Source organism: Hemibagrus wyckioides, linkage group LG29, assembly GCF_019097595.1.
Source record: "Hemibagrus wyckioides isolate EC202008001 linkage group LG29, SWU_Hwy_1.0, whole genome shotgun sequence".
Classification (NCBI taxonomy): Eukaryota; Metazoa; Chordata; class Actinopteri; order Siluriformes; family Bagridae; genus Hemibagrus; species Hemibagrus wyckioides.
In genome coordinates, this window is record NC_080738.1 from 13,589,837 (window position 1) to 13,613,969 (window position 24,133).

Below are 24,133 nucleotides of genomic sequence, written 5' to 3' on the forward strand. Positions count from 1 at the left end.
TTCGAGAGTTCGATGGGATTGATTTGGACCGAGGCTGTAATTTCATGCTCGTACTCTGTGCATGTGGGTGTGAGTGCAAGCAGCAGCCTATAAAAGGCATCCTTAACGCAGTCAAGTGCAGGTTGGAGGAGGCTCGTGATCTGAGCTGTGGAATTAATATTCTTCACAATAATGAACGTGTTAATGAATTCGTTCTTGTACAAAATGTGTATAATTGTTGCAAAGGTTTTCGGGGAAGGAGTCTCCAACATAAGTCAGAGATAAAGTTGTAAAGGTAAAACTTTCTGTGAAGGCTGTATGTAGAATAACTAACATCTTATAACGCAGTCTTATCGCATTATCGCTGCATTTGTTTACGAATCGGCATTACAGCAATGTCTATCACACATTGACCCAATTATACTTATATAGAGAATTTTACAACTATTTATTTATTTATTTATTTATTTATTTATTTATTCATTCATTCATTTTAGTTTGTTTATTTATTTAGTTTAGTTTAATTAACTATTTTTTTCAAAAATGTAGTTTATTATTATTTTAAGAATTTTCTTTTAATTGGTTTACATTTTTTCTTTAATTATTACATTTTTCAAATGTAATACTCTTTTGTAGTGGCCTTTTTATTTACTTATTTCTCAAAAATAGATTTTTCTTATCTATTTTTTGTACAATTTTCCCATTTTTTATTTATTCATTACTTTTTCTAAAAAAAAATTTAAGCTCTTAGACATTTATTTATTTGTACTTTCAAAACTTTTCAATTGCTTTCTTTCTTGAAAATTTTTTTATATTAATTAATTAATTAATTTATTTATTTATTTGTTTGTTTGTTTAAATTATCCTCTTTTTTCTGGAACTTTCTCTTTTAACCCCACCTCACCTCCTCCTCACCCCCGTATTTCCACTGTAGTTAACCCCCAGAAGTGTCCTAACAAGTGTCCTACATCCCTTCACTAGCTGTTATGTCCCTTAACATTGAGTTTGTCTTTAAAACCTGTTGAAATAAGATTCATGTCCATTGTAATGAAGACTTCACACAGGTGTTCTAGAGCTTCAGGAACACCACCACAGAGTGAAGCTGCAGTTCTCTGCCCTCCTGTCTCTTGTCCATGATCTCTGTCTCTCTGTCTTACACGCAGCAATCAATCCACTGCTTGTTGCTTACAGTTAGAAATCTAGTTTCTTGCGCTTAATACATCACTGAAAATTGTTTCTTCGCTCCATTTCCCTGCAGCGTGTTCTCCTTACATCAGCACTTAGACTGTTTTACGCTTTGCCACAGAATCAGATTTCTGTTAACAACTCTCTCTCTCTCTCTCTCTCTCTCTCCGGTTCTCTTTCTCTCTGACGTTACAGCTGAGTAACTCTGTTTTTTTCTGTAACTCGATCTGTAAAATAAGATGGGATTTTTCTACCTCATAACCTCCCTGACATTTTACAGGGGCATAAGATTAGTAAATAAGGCCTGATGTGAAAGAGGGATTCGGTTGTAAACCCAAAGAGATGTGTGTGTGTGTGTGTGTTTGATATTTTCGAACACAGTTTACTTTTTTCCTGATATTAATGCGATAAAGAAAAAAAAAATCATAGTAATAAATAGCTACCAGGAACGATCTGTGGGGTCCAAGCATTTTTTTTGTTTAGGAATTTCACACCCAGTGGGCATTTCTTTTCAAGGTCCATAGCTGAGCATGCTTATCAAGGTTTTTTATGACAGCACAATGCTAATGATAATGCCGAAAGCTGATCAGGTTATCATGCTTTTGAAACAACCCAGTGTTTATGAAACATCCAGGTAGCTGGAACAGTTTACTAAATAAACTGAAAGTCTTGTTATTTTTTTCAGCAGGTAAAGAAGAATCGGTGGCGACGTTCAAAGGCAACGAGTTTTTCTGCTACGACCTGTCCATGACCCCCATCCAGAGCAGCACGGACGAGATCACGCTGTCCTTCCGAACCCTGCAGAGAAATGGCCTCATGCTCCACACGGGCAAGTCTGCCGATTACGTCAACCTGTCGCTGAAGAGCGGAGCCGTCTGGCTCGTCATCAACCTCGGCTCGGGTGCTTTCGAGGCACTCGTGGAACCAGTCAACGGCAAGTTTAACGACAACGCCTGGCACGACGTCAAGGTCACGCGAAACCTGCGGCAGGTAAGAAAGCGCACCACGGCTTCGTACGATAAAATCTACATCTCAGGATTCTTCAGAAGCTGATTTTTATCTGTCAGGGGCAGCATTGTGGGATATAGCGAGGTTGGATTGAATACTGTGATCTGCGGAATTTGCAAATTTTATCTTACAGAACATTCCATCAGCAGTATATTCAGGTTAAATTGAAGCCTGATCTGGTTGCATAGTTCATGTTGCCATGTTTTAGCCTCTCTGCTTCCTCAGTGCTGCCCACGTCTTTATTTAGTAACACTTCACATACAGAGATCATCTCAGGACCCTCAATGTGTTTGATTGAAAACACTCAAAGACTCATGCCTCTAGGACTATATGGACTTTGCGTCCATGAAATCAAAAATACGAGACACTGGAACAAATATGTATACTTGACAAGGTTAATTTTTTCATAAATAAAAGCCTCTGAAACAGCGCCTATATGTACTCAGATATTTATAAAAAATAGTTTTTGTTTTTTTATCTGTAGAAAATGTTTTGTCTGACTAAAAACATTGAAAATATGGACAATTTTTTTTAATTTTTTCTAGTAAGTAAAATGTTTTTCGAAAACATCCGTCAGTATCCTCTGAGGTTTTGTGTGTGTTTTGACTATGCTAGGACTCTTTTTCTTGTGCTTTGTTATGTTTGCTTTATCGTCTCGCGTTGTTTTTTTAGCACTACAGAGTGATAATAAGTAAAACCCATGCCGTAACCGCTTCTTCACACATATGAATGCTTGTGTGCATTTTAGAAATCCTTCACCTTCTCAGCCACTCAAGCTGCATGCCTTTAACATCATTCTCGATGCGTGTCGCATTTTTTGAAAACCCCACGTCTCCACGTGTACAAGATTCATGTCATAATTTAGCAACTTCCTTTATAATCGTGCATCTGCGAGAGAAAATACCTTCCAGATATCCGTTCATCCAAGCTATTTATTTCAAGCCATAGCTGAGAATCAGTTACATTAACCTCAAGAATTGGAGTCAGATAATTCAGTTATATAAAAAATTAAAGTCAGCTTTTCACAGAAAATAATGACTACCCGGATTTAACCTTCATCTGCACCTATTTGCATCACTGGATTTAAGTTAGCACAGTTTTTTTTTCCACATACAAGCTCGAGTAAACGCAGCCGCTCTCTGTGCTCGTAACAAGTCTAAAATTAGAGTTTCATTTATTAACGCTATAGCTAATCAGGCGAGCTGCGCATGTTAAACATGCTTTGTTTTAGGGACACATTGTGCATTGTAAAAGCTGTCGTGAAACGCCGGAGACGATCGACCACTGAGCCGACAGAAAGCCTGCGACGAGAGGAAACACACCTTCAGGGGGTGATGAGAGAATTTAATAAACATGCTGTTAATAAATGCGGTTCTTCCCATCCAAACATTTCCCATCTAGATTTTAGTGGAAAGAAATTCTGGTATATGAAATTAGGAAACAGTAAAAATGTCAAATAATGCCAAACAACTCACTCACTACAACATAACAATATGTACTGGGATTGATTGATTGATTGATTGATTGATTGATTGATTGATTGATTGATTGATTTATTTATTTATTTATTTATTTATTTATTTATTTTTGATTTGCTGGTCTGACATTTAAATGAATGTCATTCTCTTTGCAATATTCTTTCATTATGACCAGCTATATGTTCCCAAATAGACAAGCAACTAACGGATGAATAGCTTTGCGTATTTAATATAAATTGTTAGTAAATATTATCTTTAGGTATAGATACAATGTAAAATACACAACACGTACAACTAAAAAATAAATAAAACTAAATAAATAATAAAAGAATAAACAAATTAACAAAATACACATGCATTCAAACAAACATAAATAAATAAATAAATAAATAAATAAATAAATAAATAAATAAATAAATAAATAAGAAAGTGAAGAACCAGAATGCAAATAAATAAAAATAAATAAATAAAGACAGACTGACTGCCAAAGACTGCTTGTTCATAAGCAACTAAAATTTGAAGGACAGGGAGGGGAAAAAATTGTCTCACGCTGAAAGCCAACATGAGTCCTGACTCATTTTATATCAAATTTCCAACAAAATGATTAATTGGTTAATACCAATTGAAAAAAGTCCCATGAGTCGATTTCCGTTCTGCCGGTGGTTATGGAGCAGCAGTGTGCTGGTAAAAAAAACGGGGTTAATATCATGAGATGTGATGCTGAGATATTAATGCAGAAAATAAAAAGAAAATCTCATGAGATATAAAGTCTCAAGTCAGGATGCAGCTTCAGAATTTTATTCAAGTTTAATAACTGGCTTGAGCAAGCACACAAGCCTAGAATGTGAACACACACACACACACACAGTGAATAGGAGATAGTTACCAGTTTGCCAGTTGGAGGTGGTAGATAACAGCACAGAGATGCAGTCAATTTCACCAGCGATCGGCTTGCTCACTCCTCGTGCATCGGCCTGTTTCGGTAATTGTAATTGGAATGAATGGCTTGTCAGCCCTAATAATAGCTATTGTAATTGTTTGCTATTGCAAAAAGGCACACAGAGAAAACATTGGAGAGAGCGACTGAGTGAGGAGGGAGAAAAAAAAAGTAAATCTTTTGTCCAAACATGATTTCATTTACTCTCTCTCTCTCTCTGTGTGTTTTTATTATATGGCAGCTGCATTATGACAAATCGCATCGAAAAACAAAACAAAAAAAAAGCAAAGAAGCGGCAGCTGAAAAGAGAGTTTGACATTATTAAAGCGTGCCTTCTGGAAAAGATAACAAGGACTTTATTAACCAGCTTATGAAAATGGAGAAATGATCTGGTGTAAAGTGATAGGATGTAACTTTGGGGGATGTGGGAAGTCTTTGGAGAGAAATATGTTTTTGTAGGATATATTTTTTATTGTAGCTTGAGTTGTGAATATACACTAAATGAACAAAACGTTTGTGGAAGCCTCAAATCACACCGGTATATCTGACATGCCTATAATTTCTCTTCAATGGAACTAAGAGGATCAAGTGACAATGCCCCTGTGCACAAAGCACAGCTCCATGGAGACAAGGTGTGGAGGTTAAGGTTGGAGTGGAAGAACTTCACAGAACCCTGACTTCTGACCCCACTGAACCCCACCTTAAGAATGAACTGGAACACAGACCTCCTCACCTGACATAGTGCCTGATCTTAGTAATGCTCTGGTGGCTGAATGAGCACAAATTCCCACAACCACACATCCAAAAGCTAGTGGAAAAAGCCTTCAAAGAAACGGGGTGTTCAACAAGAACAGTTCGCTACGCTGATCAAGAGTTTTTTTTTAGACAGACCTGGCAACCCTGGAAAACATACTGTAGTGCTTGACCTTGTATATAAATACTAGCAAAACAGTGACTTGTGACATATGATTGCATCTCTAAATTGTTCATCGTGTGTGTGTGTGTGTGTGTGTGTGTGTGACCGGCCTTGTTCCTTGAGTCACCTGGTATAGGTTTGAGGTTGTGTAGGTTGTGCAAGCGGTACCGAAAATAGATGGATGGATGTTTTGAATTACTGATAATTGAATTAATAGTTGCACAACCAAATTTGCTACCCAAATAAACCCATAACTTTTAAGTTTGTTCTTCTTTTTCTTTTTTCCTTTTTTAACATTCATCTTGCCAAGGTTTGCATTCCAGGAGACCAATTACCAACACTGATCTTGGAGGTTTTGGCAAGCGTAGCCGTGTACTGTTGTGCATCTCTGAGGCTCCGCTATCTTTATTTAAACATCGAGAGGTGCTTGTAGTTCCAAATTGAAAAGGCAGACGGCTGGGTAAACTCTGGAGTCGGAATTTTTTGGAGAGGAATCCGTTGTTCAGCTAATGACCCTGATCTCGGGAACGTTCCCCCATCGCTTCCTGTTGCAGCAGAAACATCACAGCATGGCCATGGCAGCATGACTGCAGCACTGCCGGGAGAGGATGCCTGGGTTCTGTTATCTCTTTTAATCGCTCAAAGAAGAGTGTGCACACACACACACACACACATATACACACACAGTAGGGGTCAGAGGCGTTTGCCACCAGTCCTTGTTTGTTCACTGGAGTGAGTCTAGCTTAATGAGTTTTTCAATCCAACATGCTTTAAATTTGCGGCCAAGAGTTATCCTACATACAGAATGCACAAAAATGTGTTCACAGACACACACACACACACGCGCACACACACACACACATATTGCACAAAGGCATTCATGGAGCAAGGACTAAGTAAGTTCATGTCAGACTGATTCATTCTCTCGTAATCTTTTTGTGTACATGATATAATAAATGGCAGGATGAAATGATTAAAGTTGCCCTAAATGATTCAGTAGAAATGGAGCTGATGAAGCGATGAGAAAGTATTCTGTTTGTTCAACTGGAAAACCAAATGAATCATTGCTGTGGACGCTGTGAAACACTAGCACATGCTTGAGGTATGATTATTTTGAGCGATGCAGCTTGTTGCACGTTCACGCGTTAAACAATTCCGAGCACACGAGCATTTGCAGTAAACACATTCGCAAACCTGTGATTCATGACTCTTTCTGATTCATGAATTGATTCTGACTGCAAAGTTTATGATTCATGACTCGACTCATAAGTCGTAGTGTGACTACTATCGAATGTTGTGATTCATGACTGGATTCTGATTCTTATGATCTGTGACTAGACTATGAGTTCAGACTTTACAAGTCATGTCTCAACTCAAGTCTGACTTTAAAGCTCATGATTCATGAATCGATTCTGGTTTCAAATCATTTGATTTTGTCACTCGGCTCTGACGTCGAAGCATGTGATTTGTGACTTTACTCTGACTTGAAAGCTTTTGTTTTGTGACTTGTGACTTATGATTCAAATCATATGATGCATGACTTGACTGACTTCAAATAATCTAATTTGTGACTCGAATCTGGCTTCAAATCATTGAATTTGTGACTCGATTCTGACTTTACAGCTTATGATTCATAACTCGACTCACTTGGCTTTGTATGATTTGTGACTTTACTCTGACTTCATAGCTTTTGTTGTGTGACGTGTGACTTATGATTCATGACTCAAGTCTGACTTCAAAGCTCATGATTCATGACTTGACTCTGAATTCAAATCATCTAATTTGTGACTCGAGTCTAACATCACAGCTTATGATTCATGACTCAACTCACTTGGCTTTGTATGATTTGTGACTTTACTCTGACTTCAAAGCTTTTGTTGTGTGACGTGTGACTTATGATTCATGACTCAAGTCTGACTTCAAAGCTCATGACTCATGACTTGACTCTGACTTCAAATCATCTAATTTGTGAGTCGAATCTGACTTTAAAGCTTATGATTCATGACTCGACTCTGTCTTCAAATCATCTCATTTCTGACCTGACTTTGACATAAAGCTTTTGTTTAATGACTTCACTCTGACTTCACAGCTTATGATTAATGACTTGACTCCGACTTTAAAGCTTATGATTCGTGACTCAACTCCCTCGGTTTCGTATGATTTGTGACGACAAAGCTTTTGTTTTGTGACTTGTGACTTTCATGACTCAAGTCTGACTTCAAAGCTCATGATTCATGACTCGACTCTGGATTCAAATCATATGATTCATGACTTGTCTCTGATCAAAACTTATCGACTTGACTTGACTTTAGCTTTAAAGCTTATAATCTGTGACTCAAGTCAAACTCAACTCATGACTTGACTCTTAACTTTAACACTTATGGCTTGCAACTTGAGTGTGTTTTTAAAGCCTATGCTTTGTGAGTTAACTCCACAGCATTTGACTCATGAATCAAGCTTATGGGTTGGGACTTCAAAGCTCAGGATCTGGACTAGAATCTGCCTCGCAGTCATCTTGGACTCGTTCACTTGTGTGAGTTAAATGACTCAGACAGGCAGAAAATGACTCAGGAAACCCTTCACTGCATTAAAAGACTGAGATAAGGGTGTGTGTGTGTGTGTGTTCTGGTAACTGCATTATTGATGCCATTGACATGATTTGTTACACCAGTGAACAAGATTCTACTTATAGCTGTAGCTTTGTATATAGAATCAATATTGTAATCAATAACACACACACACACACACACACGCCGCATCCTGAATGTCCTACATGGACGAAATGGTCCAAACTTGAATTGTAAAGAAATGTCTGAAAAGCAAGAGTGATACCGTGTGGGTGTGTGTGTTTGTTTGTGTGTGTGTGTGTGTGTGTGTGAGATGGGTGTGACTAAGCGAGGCTCAGACAAGGTAGAAATCTTGCGTTTGTGACATTTCTATCTTTATAGCATGAACACGCAAGACGAAACACATGTGTGAATTTCCAAATCAACAAATCACTCTGAAACGTTTTCAAAAAGCTGTCAAAGCCGTCGCGTGTGTCCTCATATAATTTTGCGAGTGGGTGTGCGATTGTGTGAATTTGGCAAGAGGCAGAACAGAGTGAGGGAATGCTTGGGAAAAAAAGGAGGGAAATAAATAATAAAGGATATAAAGACGGTTTTGATTGGCTTCAGACAGAGCAAGAGCTCCACTGTGTGGTCACCTGAATGGAAACAACAGCCTGAGTCAAAGCCAGTTACAGCATGATGTCATGTTCGTGTGTGTGTGTGTGTGTGTGTGTGTGTGTTAAAAAGGACTGAGGTGCCAGCGTCCTTTGTCACTTATCCGGGAAGTATTACAAAAAAATCGAGTGAGAGGAGACTTGGTCTGATATTTTCATGCGTCTTCCTCAAGCTCAGGGTTGCCAAATCTGCCTAAAACTACCCATCCCTGGAAATGGTCCTGTTTACTGCATAGACCACATTTTGTATATTATTAAACTATCAGATTCATTGAGGAAATAAAGCTAAGCTTATACTTGCCAGATAGTCATGTGACTGCAGATCTGATTCAAATCTTTTTTAGATTTGAATCAGATAATCAATCGATGTCATGATTCTATCAACCACACAGAAAGTGCAAATGATTACACAGAATATGAAAGCAGAATATGTTGAACAGCTCCTTCATGGATGCCTGGATTCACGAAAAAAGAAAAATGTCTTGGACATGGCAGCCTCAGGCACGCGAGTTGAGTAGCTGCGGAACCCGATTCTGAATCCAAGCAACTTTTACCTCAGGAATATTAACGGCTAGCTAAGCTTATTCGTAATGCTAAAGATTTTCTAATATCACAGATGTATTTCAGCCTGGAATTATTAATTGAATTGAATTGAAATGAAATTAATTTATTAATGATGATTTTGAATTATTAGACAATTGAAAAAAAAAAAACATTTCTAGCTAATTATTCTAGTAATTCAAGAATTATAAATAATTTAAATAGTCACAGAATAATCAAAATTCCTTGTATCTTGTATTTCAGCCTGGAATTACTTTATTTTTTTTAAATAAAAAATTTTATGTATCTGAAATGAAATTTATTTATTCAGTTACTAGAGCAACTGAAATAAAAAAAAAATTCTAGCTAACTTTTTAAAAAAAAAAAAAAAAATTAAAAAGAAATTAAACAGTCACAGAATAATCGGAATTATTTGTATAGTCACAGATCTATAGTATTTCATCCTTCTCAAAAAATGTTTTAATGAAATTATGAATTAAACTGAAATGAAAGAATATTATTAATTGAAGTTTAATCTTTGTTTGACTTAATAGATCAATGAATATATATATATATATATATATATATATATATATATATATATATATATATATATATATATATATATATATATATATATATATTAAATATAATATATTAAAGCCGAAAATGAAAACTTGAAGTCATACGAGTAACCCAAAAAACTCAAAGTTTGATTTTTGTGGGGAAAATAATAAATAAATAACACAACTAAACAAAAGTTGTGTGTGTGTGTGTGTGTGTGTGTGTGTGAAGCTTTCTGCTGCACTCTGATGGTATGTATGGTCTCCTATTGATTTTGCCACAGGGGCTTTTAGCCCAGCGGTGCTCCAGTTTATTTGAGCCGCAGCAAATATCAAACTAGTAAATAGCCGAGCAACGACAACTGTAAGGAAGAAGGGGGTGGAGGTGGGTGGTGGGGGCGACATGGTGTACTTGTCCTTCATAACAACACTCGCACATGTCTAATATTGATTTCCAAGGTTAGAGTTTTTATTTGTTTGGACGCTTCAAACTGCGTGACGTCAGATTGGAACTGAATGATTTATACAAACGGAAAAAGTCAGCATAGTGAGGACTGCGTTTTTCCTTCTTATTTCTGCTTGCTATGCAGCTCTCAGCAGTTCCTTGATGAATGGGCTGAGAAAAGGAGAGAGAGAGAGAGAGAGAGAGAGAGAGGATTAGATGTATGCTTCTGTATCGTTCTGTTTAATCCTCACATACGATAAATGCCACGAGTTTAGCATTCATCATAATGTCAGCCGTGAATAATTAAGTGAAGCTCCTTTGTTTTGTTGAATAACAAATGCCGCCATCATGTTTTATCAGAAATGACGTGCAGCAAACCAATGTTTATCCGTTTGTTCTCGCGCTCTGGGTAGCATTTATTAAAATCTGTACATTTGAGGGATTTTTTTTTTTTTATGCGGCGGAGTTTATTACATCACTGCGCTGAATTCCTGAAGCTGATTGGCCAGAAATATTATTTATTTTTATCTAAAAAAATTTAATATAGAAATATTTATGGTTTTATATAACATATTTAAAACTATTTTTAAATAAAAAAAATATAAAAACAAATATATAAATACATTGATGTATAAATATATAATAAAAAATAAGGAATGAATAGAAATGATGAAAGAAATAGACTTGGAATTTTATTACATATTAATAACAGTAACATTACATATAATAATAACAGAATGCAGTTGTGTTTTTCACAACATCGTGTTGATTTTAACAAGCATCATATCTAACAGTAGCAGCGCATTTACAGTAGTAGCATTGGCAGATGGTCAACAAAAAATAATCATGAGATAAAATCAACCTAAATGAAGCAATCACTGCTCAATGGTGGAGCCTAGAGATGTTTAGGTAAAGTTTTTGGAAGGAGTCTCCAGTGTCAGGGCTTCGTTTTATTTTTTTACTCGACACAATGTCTGTCTAAAATGGCAATCTGCATTCATTCATTCATTCATTCATTCATTCAAGTCAAGTTAAGTCAAGTCAAGAAGCTTTTATTGTCATTTCAACCATATATAGCTAATGCAGTACACAGTGAAATGAAACAACGTTTCTCCAGGACCATGGTGCTACATAAAACAACACAAAGCTAAATAAAACAACACAGAGCTACATAAAACAACACAGAGCTAAATAAAACAAAAATCAACACAGAGATAAGGACTTAAGTGTAAGTTGCCCTAGCCACATAAAGTGCATTGTGTGCCACCTAGTGTAAACAGTGTAAGACAGGCAGTGCAAACAGACAATACAATACATTACAGGGCCGATACATACAATAGCACCATCCAGTGTACTGTATTGGCATTGTGCAAATATTTATTTATTTATTTTTATTTATTGTCTGTACCGCTTATCCGATCTATCATCGGGTCACGGGGAGCCTGTGCCTATCTCAGGCGTCATCGGGCATACACCCTAGACAGAGTGCCAACCCATAGGAGGGCACACACACACACTCATTCACTCATGCAATCACACACTATGGGCAATTTAGAGACTCAAATCAGCCTAGAAGCATGTCTTTGGACTGTGGGAGGAAACCAGAGCACCCGGAGGAAACCCACCAAGCACGGGGCGAACATGCAAAGTCCACAACTCGAACCCGGGGTGCTGGAGGTGTGAGGTGAACATACTAACCACTAAGCCACCGTGTCACCCTATTTATTTATTTATTTATTTATTTATTTATTTATTTATTTATTTATTTATTTAACTTAATATTTATTTAGTTTTTTGCTCGTTAATTTATTTATTTATTTAATTCATTTTTAATTGTTTGTTTGACTGTTCATTATATATTTTATGGTTTGTTTATTGATTGATTGATTTGTATTGTTACTATAAAGAGATAATAATGAGACATAACTATGAGGTGTGTTTATAGCTGCTAGAACTTAAGTAATAACAGGTACTGATCTGTATGACGATTGTTCCATAACATTAAATGTAACTATTAACAGATTTAAAAAAAATCATTTAAATAAATAATTCTAAATAAATAACACTGAAACACTGCTGGATGTACTGTTACCGGAAGAGAATAAGCTTCGGGGTGGTGACAAAAAAATTCGTTGATTATTTTCTTGGAATAAAACGCCATCATGTTTTACTTCTCACATCGTGTATAACTGTGCTCACTCCATGTTCATTAGTGTAAATGAGTACAACATGATGCTGCAAAGCAAATACAGCTAATGGAGTGTGTGTGTGTGTGTGTGTGTGTGTGTGTAGTAACATTTAATACTAATTAAAGAACGAGTGTGTGTTTCTTTAATATCATCTTCAAGCTTTAATAGGGAAGTATAAAGGTTCTGTAGCTGAAAATCTCCTAATATTTTCTGTATCTTCATGGAATGATGACTATTTATTTATTTATTTATTTATTTATTTATTTATTTATTTATGTAAAGTGTAAAATAAAATAAAATAAAATAAAATAATAATTTTTTTATTGCACAGAACAATCACAGAAAGCCAAAGTTTTCCTGTTTGCATGCGGTTCAGGTTTAATCCTGGACCATTCAAAATGATCTCTGGAGCTTCGACCTTGAACGTATCTCAGAAAAGAGCAATTAGAGAGCATTTTATTAATGTGTTTTAAAAATATCTTGTTTGGTACAGGACCTTAGTCTACTATATAAATCCCGACATGTAATCTTCCCAGTTGTGCAAAAAACTCGCAGATTTATTAGCTTTAGTCAGTCCATCCAGAATTATATGATTTATATTCAGAGGAGCTTGTGAGTTTTTCAAAATTGCCGCATGTTATTATTCGCATATTTGGGTCTTGTGACATCACAACACGCTTTCAGCCACGCCCACTTCCATTCACATGCGGCAATCTTGAGTACAGCTATCACAGGAAGTAATTATATATGTGTCTTCACTAGTAGGACTTTAAAAAGAAGATTCCTGTGCCTGATTCCAGGAAATCTTGTTTACTACTAGTTCTTATCGGCTTTAATGTACAACCCTGCCAAGGCTAAACTTGACCATGCACAGGTCACTTTTTTTGTTTGTTTTTTTTGTTTTTTAGAGCCTGTCCTCCATTTTGTGGCTCTGTGTATATGTGTGTGTGTGTGTGTGTGTGTGTGTGTGCATGTTTGTGTGTGGCTCCAGATGGCCGCTGTCACTCTCTCTCTTGTCACAGGAGGGCTGTAAGCAGAGGCTCAGGGCTCTAATTTATCCATTCTGAAGGAGGAATGAAGAGAGGAAAAGAGTCATTATAGTAAAAAAAAAAAAAGAGTCAGTTCACATCCGCTGTGGAGGAAAGTAAATGAGAGGGTCAGAGAGAGAGAGAGAGAGAGAGAGAGAGAGAGAGAGAAAGAAAGAGCCAGCCAGCTGATGTTTCTCATCATCACCGAAATGTCACAAGTGGATGAGTTGTGGAAGTGTGTGTGTGTGTGTGTCAGTATAAATGTCTGTGTACAGTTGCAGGTGCACCACTACTCTTGCATTTGTCCATCTCCTGCGTTTAACGAGCACACACGAGTACGAGACCGAGCCCGAGACGAGACCGGTCCGTGTATTACTGGCGTGGTCTAATTCTGGGTTTGCCCTTTTCACACACACCGCAGCTCCTGCGAGCATCCCCTCCATCTCGCTGATTATTTTTCCACTTTCTCGTACGTGTAATTGTAAATTTGTGCTCCGTCGACCTTCTTCGCTTCTCTTTGAACCGACCGGCGGAACGGAAATCGACTTACGGGACATTTTCAATCAGAATAAACAAATTATCGGCAGCCTGATATAGAAAGTCTGATATAAAATCAGTCAGGACTTTGTTGGCAATGAGTGTTTTTTCACAGATGTTGGGGTAACACCTCAGATACTACTGTAGATGCGTATGAACAAGCTTTGTAGATTTTCACCTTGAAGATTGTAGCTTCATGCTAGTCAACTATAATAAAGATGATTTCTTCCTTCCCTTCACGATATTACCCTCGTCCTTCGTAACGCACCCACTTCAATTTGTTAATCATTTCACAAATCGTCTGTTTGCTAGCGATTAAAACGGTTTGACGAGTGTATAAAGATGAACGGCGTGGCAATCGGATTTAACAAGCTCTTTCTCCGTGCTTGTTCAGTCAATGACATTTCAACAGTGTAAAATCTAAAGCTGCTCTCAAATATTAGAAGTACATTATGACTTGGAAATTTGCCTAGATGTGTAGAAGTGAACGCTTCCTTCGTCAAGCTTTACCTAGAGGGTTTTGTTTGTTGGAGACGGCGTTCAGAACATTGATCAATCAGGGACCGAATGTGAAACTATAGGGTTTTGTTTTATCAGGAAAGATCGTGTTTAAATTCCGCTCTGTGGCCCACCGCAGGCTCAAGATGTTCTGTCAGCTGTTCCTCAGCAGCCTCATTTGTTCTCTTGTCCTTTTGCTCCACAGTGGCATACATCAACCTCGAACCCTGGCTTCTGTGTAAAACTCCTCTTTAATGGGTTTATTTTTTACATTTACATGGCTTATGTTTTGGAGTGAAAAGCACACATACGGGTTTAGAGCTGTTATACCGAGTATAAAAGAAATGGTTTAAGACTAAATGATGCATCAGTGTTTATCCTAGGTTCAAAGTCACTGTAAGCTCCTACTCGGCAATTTACTTCATTGAGATTATGCAAATCAGTTGCCAGATTTACTTGAGTAACAGTATTGGAGATGGGGTTCAGAATGCTGCAAAACACAAGCAAATAAATAAATAAATAAATAAATTCAGGGATAGAAAATAAAGGCCGAATGTGAAACTAGAGGGTTTGTTTTCTTTTGTTTGTACCTTTGCTGTCAAACGTAACACCATGTAATGAATCTCATTGTTTCCTAGCTAATTGCACTTTTTATGAAGCCATAAGACACTAATTCAAAAGTTCATAATGGGTGCACAGGATATAGACGCTTAATTAATGCTTTTAATTAGCGATTTTGAGACATTGAGTTTAATCAAGTAGCATGTGACTGCTATAAACACCATAAATGTTGACTATAATGATATAATAAACAACACCTATTATAAGTCAATAAGCCAACAACACCTAAATAGTCAATAACACCTTTACTGTGTGTTAATTAATTCATCTGTTTGTTTTTAATTAATAACATCTGAAAAGTATTAGCATTAAAAGTTTATGCTAAAAAAATAAAAAAATAAATAAAGAAGTAATTTTAATTAAAAAATGTGAAATAAAAAATTGAATGAATGAATGAATGAATGAATAAATGAATGAATTAATTGATTAATAAATAAATAAATAAATAAATAAATAAATAAATAAATAAATAAATAAATCATGGGGCGCAAACAAAGAAAAAATATCCCTACCATTTATCCAAAGGCATGAGTCTTTAAGCTGTTTTTTTGATGTGATGTACATATGATTCAATAATAAACATAATTATGTTCTTTTCCAGATCCAGGAAGGCTCATGGCATCCATGATATCTCTTCTCTCTATCTTCTCAATCTTTTCTATATATATTAATATTTATATATCTGCTACAGAGTGTTTAATTCTACAGAAATGATCATGATTTGCTTCTGACTTTTCCGTAAGTGCACTAAGGACAAGTGAGATCTCAAAGAAATAAAGGATTAGGACTCCACCTTCCAGGACTAGCCAATTAGAATGTCTGTCCTTGTCACTCAAACAAGCCCCGCCCCTTCTTCTAAAAAAAAAAATCTTCCCTTAGTGTTCCTTTCTCTCTCTCTCTGTCTCTCTCTTTCTCTCTCTCTCTGTGTCTCTCTCTCTCTCTCTCTCTCTCTTTGCTGGAGGTTGTTTTATGCTAACTCTTGTGTCTTCTTACTAACCAAACAGCTTCAAGTTCTTCCAGTTTGATTTGTACTTTTTTGTGTTGTTTTCCTTACCTTTCGTGTCCATTTGAAATGACTAACATTGTCTCATTCACGGAATGTCGGACCATCTGTTGTTTTCTATACTTAACTTGCGTACTTACATACTAACCTCTTTATGAAATTGTCATTCTTTTAAATGACAAACCAATCAATGAAGACATCATATATTTATATAATAATATATAATCATTTAATCATTGGGATTATTCCTCCTTTTTGTTTTGTTTTTTTTTGTTTTTTTGAAAATTTAATAGAATTTTATTCAGTCATTTAAAATTATTTTACACAGTAAAAAAAAAAAAAAATTAAACACCAGTTGGCCTTCAACCATTTGCTTTCAAAATTATTTAGCAGCTGAGATTCGTCTCCACTAAAGAGACACAAGCTAAATGACCTTTATTGAATTCACGGTTTGTCACAGCTATATATTTTTTTTTCTTCCCCCTCCCCTGTTTTCTCCTAAAGCACTCAGGCATTGGACACGCTATGGTAAACAAACTGCATTATATGGTAGATATCATTCTAATTGTCTTCTACTTTGGTTTGCCCTGGATTTCCGTTTCCTCTTTCTATTCTGTTTGCTTTTACTGACTACACAAACTCCCATCGGTCTCAAGGTAGCCACAAAAAAATAAATAAATAAATAAAAAATTCACATATAATTTTTTTTTTCCATCCACCTTTATTATAATAGCTGTGTCTGCTTCTCACCCATGCAGGCTTTATTATTTTATTTATTTATTTATTTATTTATTGCATTTCATCCACTTCCCTAAACTAGTGAAATGCATTTAAAAAAAAAAAATAATATTAATAATAAATATTAAGAAAAAAATTTAGAATTATCTTTTTTTTCCCTCTCCTTTTTTTTGTTTTCTCAAACAAAATAATAAGAATTATTTAAATAATAATTTCACTTAAGCAGAAACGATCATGTACGATGATTCTAATGGCTGGCAGTAAGACACGCAGTTGAGTGCAAAAGTTTGTACACCCTTCAGATCTCGTGAAAGCTTTATTTTACAATTCAATTCTGACCTCAAAGAGTCCTGTACGTAAAGATAATGATGCGGCGGAGCTTTAATCCTTCAGTCTGTCCAGTTCTCAGCTTTTGTGCTGATACAGCAGTCAGAGACTCTGTGCTTGTCGTCTCAAACTTGCTCGGGAAAACATCCGAAATGAGAAAATAAGCTTCAGTTGTACGACTATATACTGCATTATGTTTGAAAAAGCTGAGAGGAAAATATAATGAGGCTGAGAAGAAATATCCCATGTTAATACGAGGACGTATTACAAGATTGATCTGTTTTGTTATTAATTATTCTTAACTCCGTACTATAAATGTTATAAAGTCTAGCTAGTCTTGCTGTTATAGTATAATGAATTTACATGACCAAAAATGTTTTGAAATATAATCATTTTTGTATGGATTTCTTCACTTATTCCAGTCATACGTAGATATCATACACTAACTCTAAATCAATTAAATAAGATTATCAAAAAGCTAGCATATTTCAATACAGAAATTTCCATAACAGATATAAGAAGTAATATTTTGCGTGTAGAAATGCTGCTTTCTTACTGCCTGACATCAGATTCATGACATGGCATTACCTATTACCACTAACCCCAACCCAAAACTCTATACCTGGCCTTATTATCCCCGCATGCAAGCGAATTTCTTCGAAATTCTTTCAACAATCAGCTACATAACATCCAGTTATGTATGTATATGTAAATGTATATACATATTCAACGCTCATGTATATACATTGAGCCTATAAGTATATCTACACGTTCTGTTTTTTTTTTTTTTTCTTTCCCATTACTGGACAAGAACGGCTAAAACAAATAACGACTTCCATCCGATCTTGCTAAAGAAAAGAAAAAAAAAAGGAGAAAAAAAGAAGTTAGAGGGAAAGAACTTTTCGGGTACAGTTGAATGAACTCATTTGCACACAGCAAGGAGTTTAATCAGTAAGACTGTTGGAAAAAAAAATACATTTGAGGCTCTGTTTTCCAAGAGAAATGCATTGGTATTCAGTTGTTGTGCTTTTTATGAGATATTTAAACAGCGTCTCAAATAGTTTTAGCAACACTTAGTTAGTTGGTTAGTGTTCACTGTAATAACAAAAGTCTTTCCCTTTTTCTTCTATTTTTCTCTAGTTTAAATATGGCATTCAAAATTGATTTATATCTATTTTCTTTTTATTATTATTATTATTATTATTATTACTTGCATTTTTTTTTCCATTGCTGCATTTTGTGTAGCATGTTTTTAACGTTTATTATATTACCTTTACCCATCTCTATCCCGGGAGGGTGTCTGTGTTGCCCAAGCCGAGGACGTTTCGGCTTGCACGAGTGTTTGATTTCAAGTTTTTTGGGTTTATTCCTCTCACCTTACCTTATGATTAACCCCCATAACCAACTAAACATCTGTGGAGTTTTATGTTCTTCCCTGGTGCAGTGGTGTGGCGTGTAGTTTTATTTTTGACACCCTTCTCTCATTGCTACTGAGTGGTTTTAGTTGGCGATTTTTTTCTTTGATGTGAAGCCTTTGTTGGTTTTGTTTTCGCTAAAGACCCTCAGAACTGCATGGCCGTTTTCCTCCACCATACTAGCATTTTTACATTTTTGTTCGTTTCTGGATGGATTGCTTTCTTTTGGTATTAACCACAACAAACCCCTTATCACCAGACAACTTGAGATTTCTGACCAACCCGATCTGATTTTCAAATCAAATCGTAGGGGATTTCTCCAATTGACTACTCCAGTTGTGTTTCTTCTAATTTTTTACTAAATTTACTAAAACCTAAATCTGTTACTAATACAATTGTTTGAACCAGACCTTTGTTATAACTGTACTAACAACCATTTTTGTGTCTGACTCTCCCTTACTTACTAAAGTACTAACCGATTTCCCTCATCCCTCAACCTAATACCTTAACAACCTTTTAAAAGTCCCTCTTGGCCAATATCTTATTCACCTCCTTTTCTATTCAAAGCCCCTAGTTGTATTTACATGTTTAGGAATTCACTTGGCTAGTTCGGTTTGCTTGGTTTTTACTTTGAAATGATGTTGGAATCACAGTTTGCTCGGCTTTGGAGTACCATCTGTCTTTCTTAAGTCAGAAGAGAAACTGTGGATTGTCATCAAGCTGCCAGCCACCTGTGCAAAGATTCATGACTGAAAATGGCCCAGTCACCAATGTATGCCTATTTAGACCAATGTTTGTCAAGGTACTCCCATGTACACAGATTTATGCCATTGGACACTGATGTATATTGATGTACACTGATGTATGCCAATGTATACCAGTGTACACAAATGTATGTCGATGTACACTGATGTATATTGATGTATACCAATGTACACTGATGTATGCCAATATTTATCAATGTACAGAAAGGTATGCTGATGGTTTGATTGATTTGCATCAATGTACACTGATGTATGCCAGTGTTTACTGATGTATACCACAGTACACCAATGTTCAACACTGTACACTGATGTATGTCAGTGTACATCAATATTCACCAATGTACACTGATGTATATTGATGTACACCAGTTTACAGTGATGTATGCCAATGTACACCAGTGTACATCAATATTCACCAATTTACACTGATGTATATTGATGTACACCAATGTACACTGATGTATGCCAATGTACACCAGTGTACACCAATATTCACCAATGTACACTGATGCATATTGATGTACACCAATGTACACTAGTTTACACGAATACATGCTAGTGTATACTGATATACGCCAATGTACACCGATGTATGCCAATATATACCAGCGTACACCAATGTTCACCACTGTACACAGTTGTATACCAATGTACACTGATGTATACTGATGCAGGTCAATGTATACTGATGTATATTGATGTAAACCAGTGTACACTGATGTATGCCAGTGTATACTCATGTACACCACAGTACACCAATGTTCAACACTGTACACTGATGTATGCCAGTATACACCAGTGTACACTGATATTCACTATTGTACACTGATATATACCGGTGTATACTGATGTACACTATTGTACATCAATGTTCACCGATGTACGCTGATATATGCCGATGTACACTGGTGTTTACTGATGTATATCAGTGTATGCCAATGTTCATACATTACAGTACACAAATATACACCAATATATGCCAGTGTACATTGATGTACACAAGTGTATGTTAGTGTACACCAGTGCACAGCAATATACTCCAATGTTACATCATTGTACACCGATGTATGCTTATTTACAATGATGTACACCAGTGTACACCAACATGTGCACCAATGTTTAATATAATTTGTAAGCAATGTGACCATTTGGCCTCTTTTTGTCCAAACTAGTGGCAGTCAAAGGTAAGTAGAATCGATGCATTACGAGAATGTATTCAAAATGAAGTTAATGAGTTTGGTTATTAGAGTATTGGTGGAATGAGCAAAAACGTTGTCCTGACTGCTAGGGAGATTAACCATTATGGGACAAGAATGTGGGGACCGTACCATTCCATTTCTGTTTCGCTATCGTTATCATATAATAGTGCAGTGTATTTTTTTCTGATACAGGAATAGAGATATCACAAGCTAAGATAGAACTACTTGTTCTGAATCGGATCACCCTCTGAGCTACCAATATCATTTAAAGCACTGTCTGGCTGATGGGAGAACCGTTTCTAGGATTAATTAGCATGCATGGATGGAACAGGTTTGTGTGTGCCTGTGTACGTAAACTGTCCATTGAAACCTGAATGATCAAAATGTTGAGTAACCGCTTGAAGATATCTTTGGTTTGCTCTCTTAAAGCAAATGCCACTTCTTTGGATATGCATGGGCGGTCAGAGTTTCTCTAGCATACTAATGAAAAAGGCACCTGAGGCAAGTTTCACTGTGTCTGACTTCGGTGAGCTTTACAGCTCTTAAACCTGGCTGGAGAGAGAGATAAGAAGACTCTGGGCATGCTTTGGGAATATTTGAAGTCCTAGAGGGAGGAGGTTTCTTTAAACATTGCTAAGGGTGCTTTCACATATTCAGCAGTTTGTCTGGTTGAATCAAACCCTGGTGTGTTTTCCCTCTTTGCTACGGTTCTTTAGGCAGGTAAGAACACTTCGGTGTAATCGCACTTGGGTGCGGACCAAAAAAAAAAAAAAAAAAAACCAGCTCAAGACAGCCGTGTAAGCGAATAAACTTCCAAGTGAACTTTAGAGGAGTAGCGAGACTCAACTCTGTATTAACCGGAAGTGAAATAAACACGGCATGTATTCTGGGTAATATCTCCATGTGGTCTGGGTATTTGGCTTAGCTAACAAAAAGAGTAAATAAACACTGGAAATGTTTTAAACTAGTTAATTAAAGAATGATATTGCTTGTCTACTCTTCTTCACTGTTATATTTCTGACTGATCAGTAAGTCAAAGCCTTTGATGAGCAGATTTTGATTTGTCACACCCCTCAGCCAAGCTTCGTTATGTGGATCGTGAACCACATCCCTACGAACTAGCACACAAGCTCTATTGATCCTATTTGCTGTCATTCTTAATACAATAAATGGACTGAGGTATGACTAAGCCCTGAAAGTAAAGAATTTGAAGCACCCTTATTTATCTCAAGTCTCAAGGTAAGACACCTAACGTAAATGGTGTCTTGGGGATCCATTAGACATTCCTCTAAAAATGTTTGCCCGAGGAGAGAAGTATTATGTTTTTACTCTAGAGTACAGATTTGGCAGAGAATCATTTTTTTAAAAAACTGCTAATCTTTCCATTTTGCACAGTATGATCAAAAGCAAGCCATTATAAGAGAGTTATAAAAATGCTTTGTGTGTGTGGTGTAGCATTTCTGGAGTTCAATAAAACAGATAGATTTTCTCTTTGATTCACTGGGCTGTAGCCATATGTTTTCTTTCTTTCTTTCTTTCTTTTCTGTTTTTTTCTTTTTTACCATCACTTAACTAGAATCTGTTATCGCCCGGCTGGTCTGCTAAAATGAAACGTTTTGCCGTCTGGCTCATTTTTGGACACTCTTGACAACGTTATGATTACTGCGAAAGCAGTTAGTCAGTCACAGGCTATTCGAGAGTAGAAGAATGGCCTGTCAGCTCACTTTTAATATATATAAAGTAGGCTCTGCAAACTTGCCGGGACCAATGCATCAATTTAAAATAATTACCTCCGAACTGACAGGAGATCAATTTTCCCATATATATCAGAATGAGCTCGTGACAGCAAGATGGAGAATTTGAGTCCAGCATTTTTTTTTTTTTTTTAATGCCATGAGCCTCTGCAGTGTCTTCCAGCAGATCTATGGGGGACTAGGGAGGAATTATAGGGCTAGTTTTCTGCAACTGTAGTTCTGTGCTGTGAGGGATTCAAAATAACTAGAAGAAATGGAAGAAACTAGAAGAGTGGGAGAAAAGCAAAGGAGGATAGGAGAAAAAAAAAGGAGGGAAGTGAGTCAGGGAGACAGTATGTAAAGGAGTGATGACGGAAAATAAAAATATTTTCCAGGATTTGACGCCTTCTTTCTTCCCAAGTTCTCCATTTTGCTTTTTTTTTCTCCTTCTTTCTCAACCTTTTCTTTTTTCTCTCTTCTCTTTCTTTCTTAGCTTGAATGATGTTTTAGATTCAGCCATTTTATCAGCATGTATCACAATGTTTCTAAAAGTCTATTGTCAGTAGTAAAATTCAATGCACATCCATTTGGGAACAGTTTTATTCTGCTTAATGAAGCCTACACAAGCTCCTTATGACAACTGACATGAAATGCAAATTAGAGGAAAATAGACTTTTTTGTCAATAGTGAAATAAAGATATTTATGGAACACATTATTAGGGAGCTGTTTATAGGGCTAAATGAAGCCTACATAAGCACTTTATGACACCTGACAAAAAGAAATCTGTCATTAAGGAGTCATGGACTTGTCAGAAATCTTCAGAACAGAGTAGTGTGTTTAATTTACTAACAGTAGTGAAATTAAATACACTTCTCTTTGGCAACATTATAAAGCCTACATAAGCTCCTTATGACAACTGACAAAAAAACTGTCATGTTATTGGCATAAAATGATGAAGTCATTTTAAGTGGGATAAACAACCCCTAGTTAAGTGTTACCGTAAATGTGACAGTAAAATTATACACCCATTTCTCACTGACAATTTATGCCAATAAGATGACAGTTTACTGTAATTTTATTGTCAGTAGTAAAATGAAAATATTTGGTAACACTATTAGGGAGCTGTTTAGAGGGCTAAATTAAGCCTACATAAGTAGTAAAACAAAATGCATTTCTTTTTGGCAACTACAAAGCCTACACAAGCTGCTTATACCAATTGACATAAAATAAGTCATTACTGTTTAATTGTCATAAACTGTACTAGCAATAAACTGTTATATCAAATAAAATGTTATATCAAAACTAACCAGTGAAAAGTTTGTCAACTGATTGTTGCTGCTACATTACAGTATATATATATATAATATATATATATACATAATATACATAATACAATATACATAACGGTATATAGCTGTTTCTGTAGCTGTATGTCAGGTTTATGCCAGGTTTATGTCAGTTGTCATAAAGGGCTTACTTGTGTGAAGAAGTTGACTTAACATCACCTCCTATGGCAGGCGCAACTAGATATTATATCACTTAATTAGAAGGATGCCTACACTGGACCTTCAAAACATTCATATTGTTACGAACATTAATAGCACTGATACATAAACACTTATACTTGTATATTTGCAAAACTCATATGTTAGCAAAATTTGAATGCCCTCAAATTAATTTAGCATGGATTTTGCATTTATAACACTCTTATGATGCATTCTATTATACCTTCTATATGCCTTTCTTAATGCCATGAAAAGTGAATGTCATGAAAACACACTGTTATTAACACTAATAACATGCAAG

The 24,133-nt window shown here is 36.0% G+C and overlaps 1 protein-coding gene across 16 annotated transcripts in view; it reads left to right on the plus strand.

Moving 5' to 3' along the window:
- Nucleotides 1-24,133, plus strand: part of nrxn2b (neurexin 2b) — a 599,225-nt gene that overhangs the window by 279,868 nt on the left and 295,224 nt on the right. For 12 of the 16 annotated variants that reach the window (XM_058384467.1, XM_058384477.1, XM_058384475.1 and 9 more), the window contains 2 exons: nucleotides 1,850-2,154; nucleotides 16,655-16,678. In XM_058384467.1, coding sequence (XP_058240450.1) covers nucleotides 1,850-2,154; nucleotides 16,655-16,678 — 329 coding nt within the window. The remainder of the gene's footprint in view (nucleotides 1-1,849; nucleotides 2,155-16,654; nucleotides 16,679-24,133) is intronic. The other 4 variants (XM_058384469.1, XM_058384474.1, XM_058384470.1 and 1 more) reach the window with 1 other exon arrangement.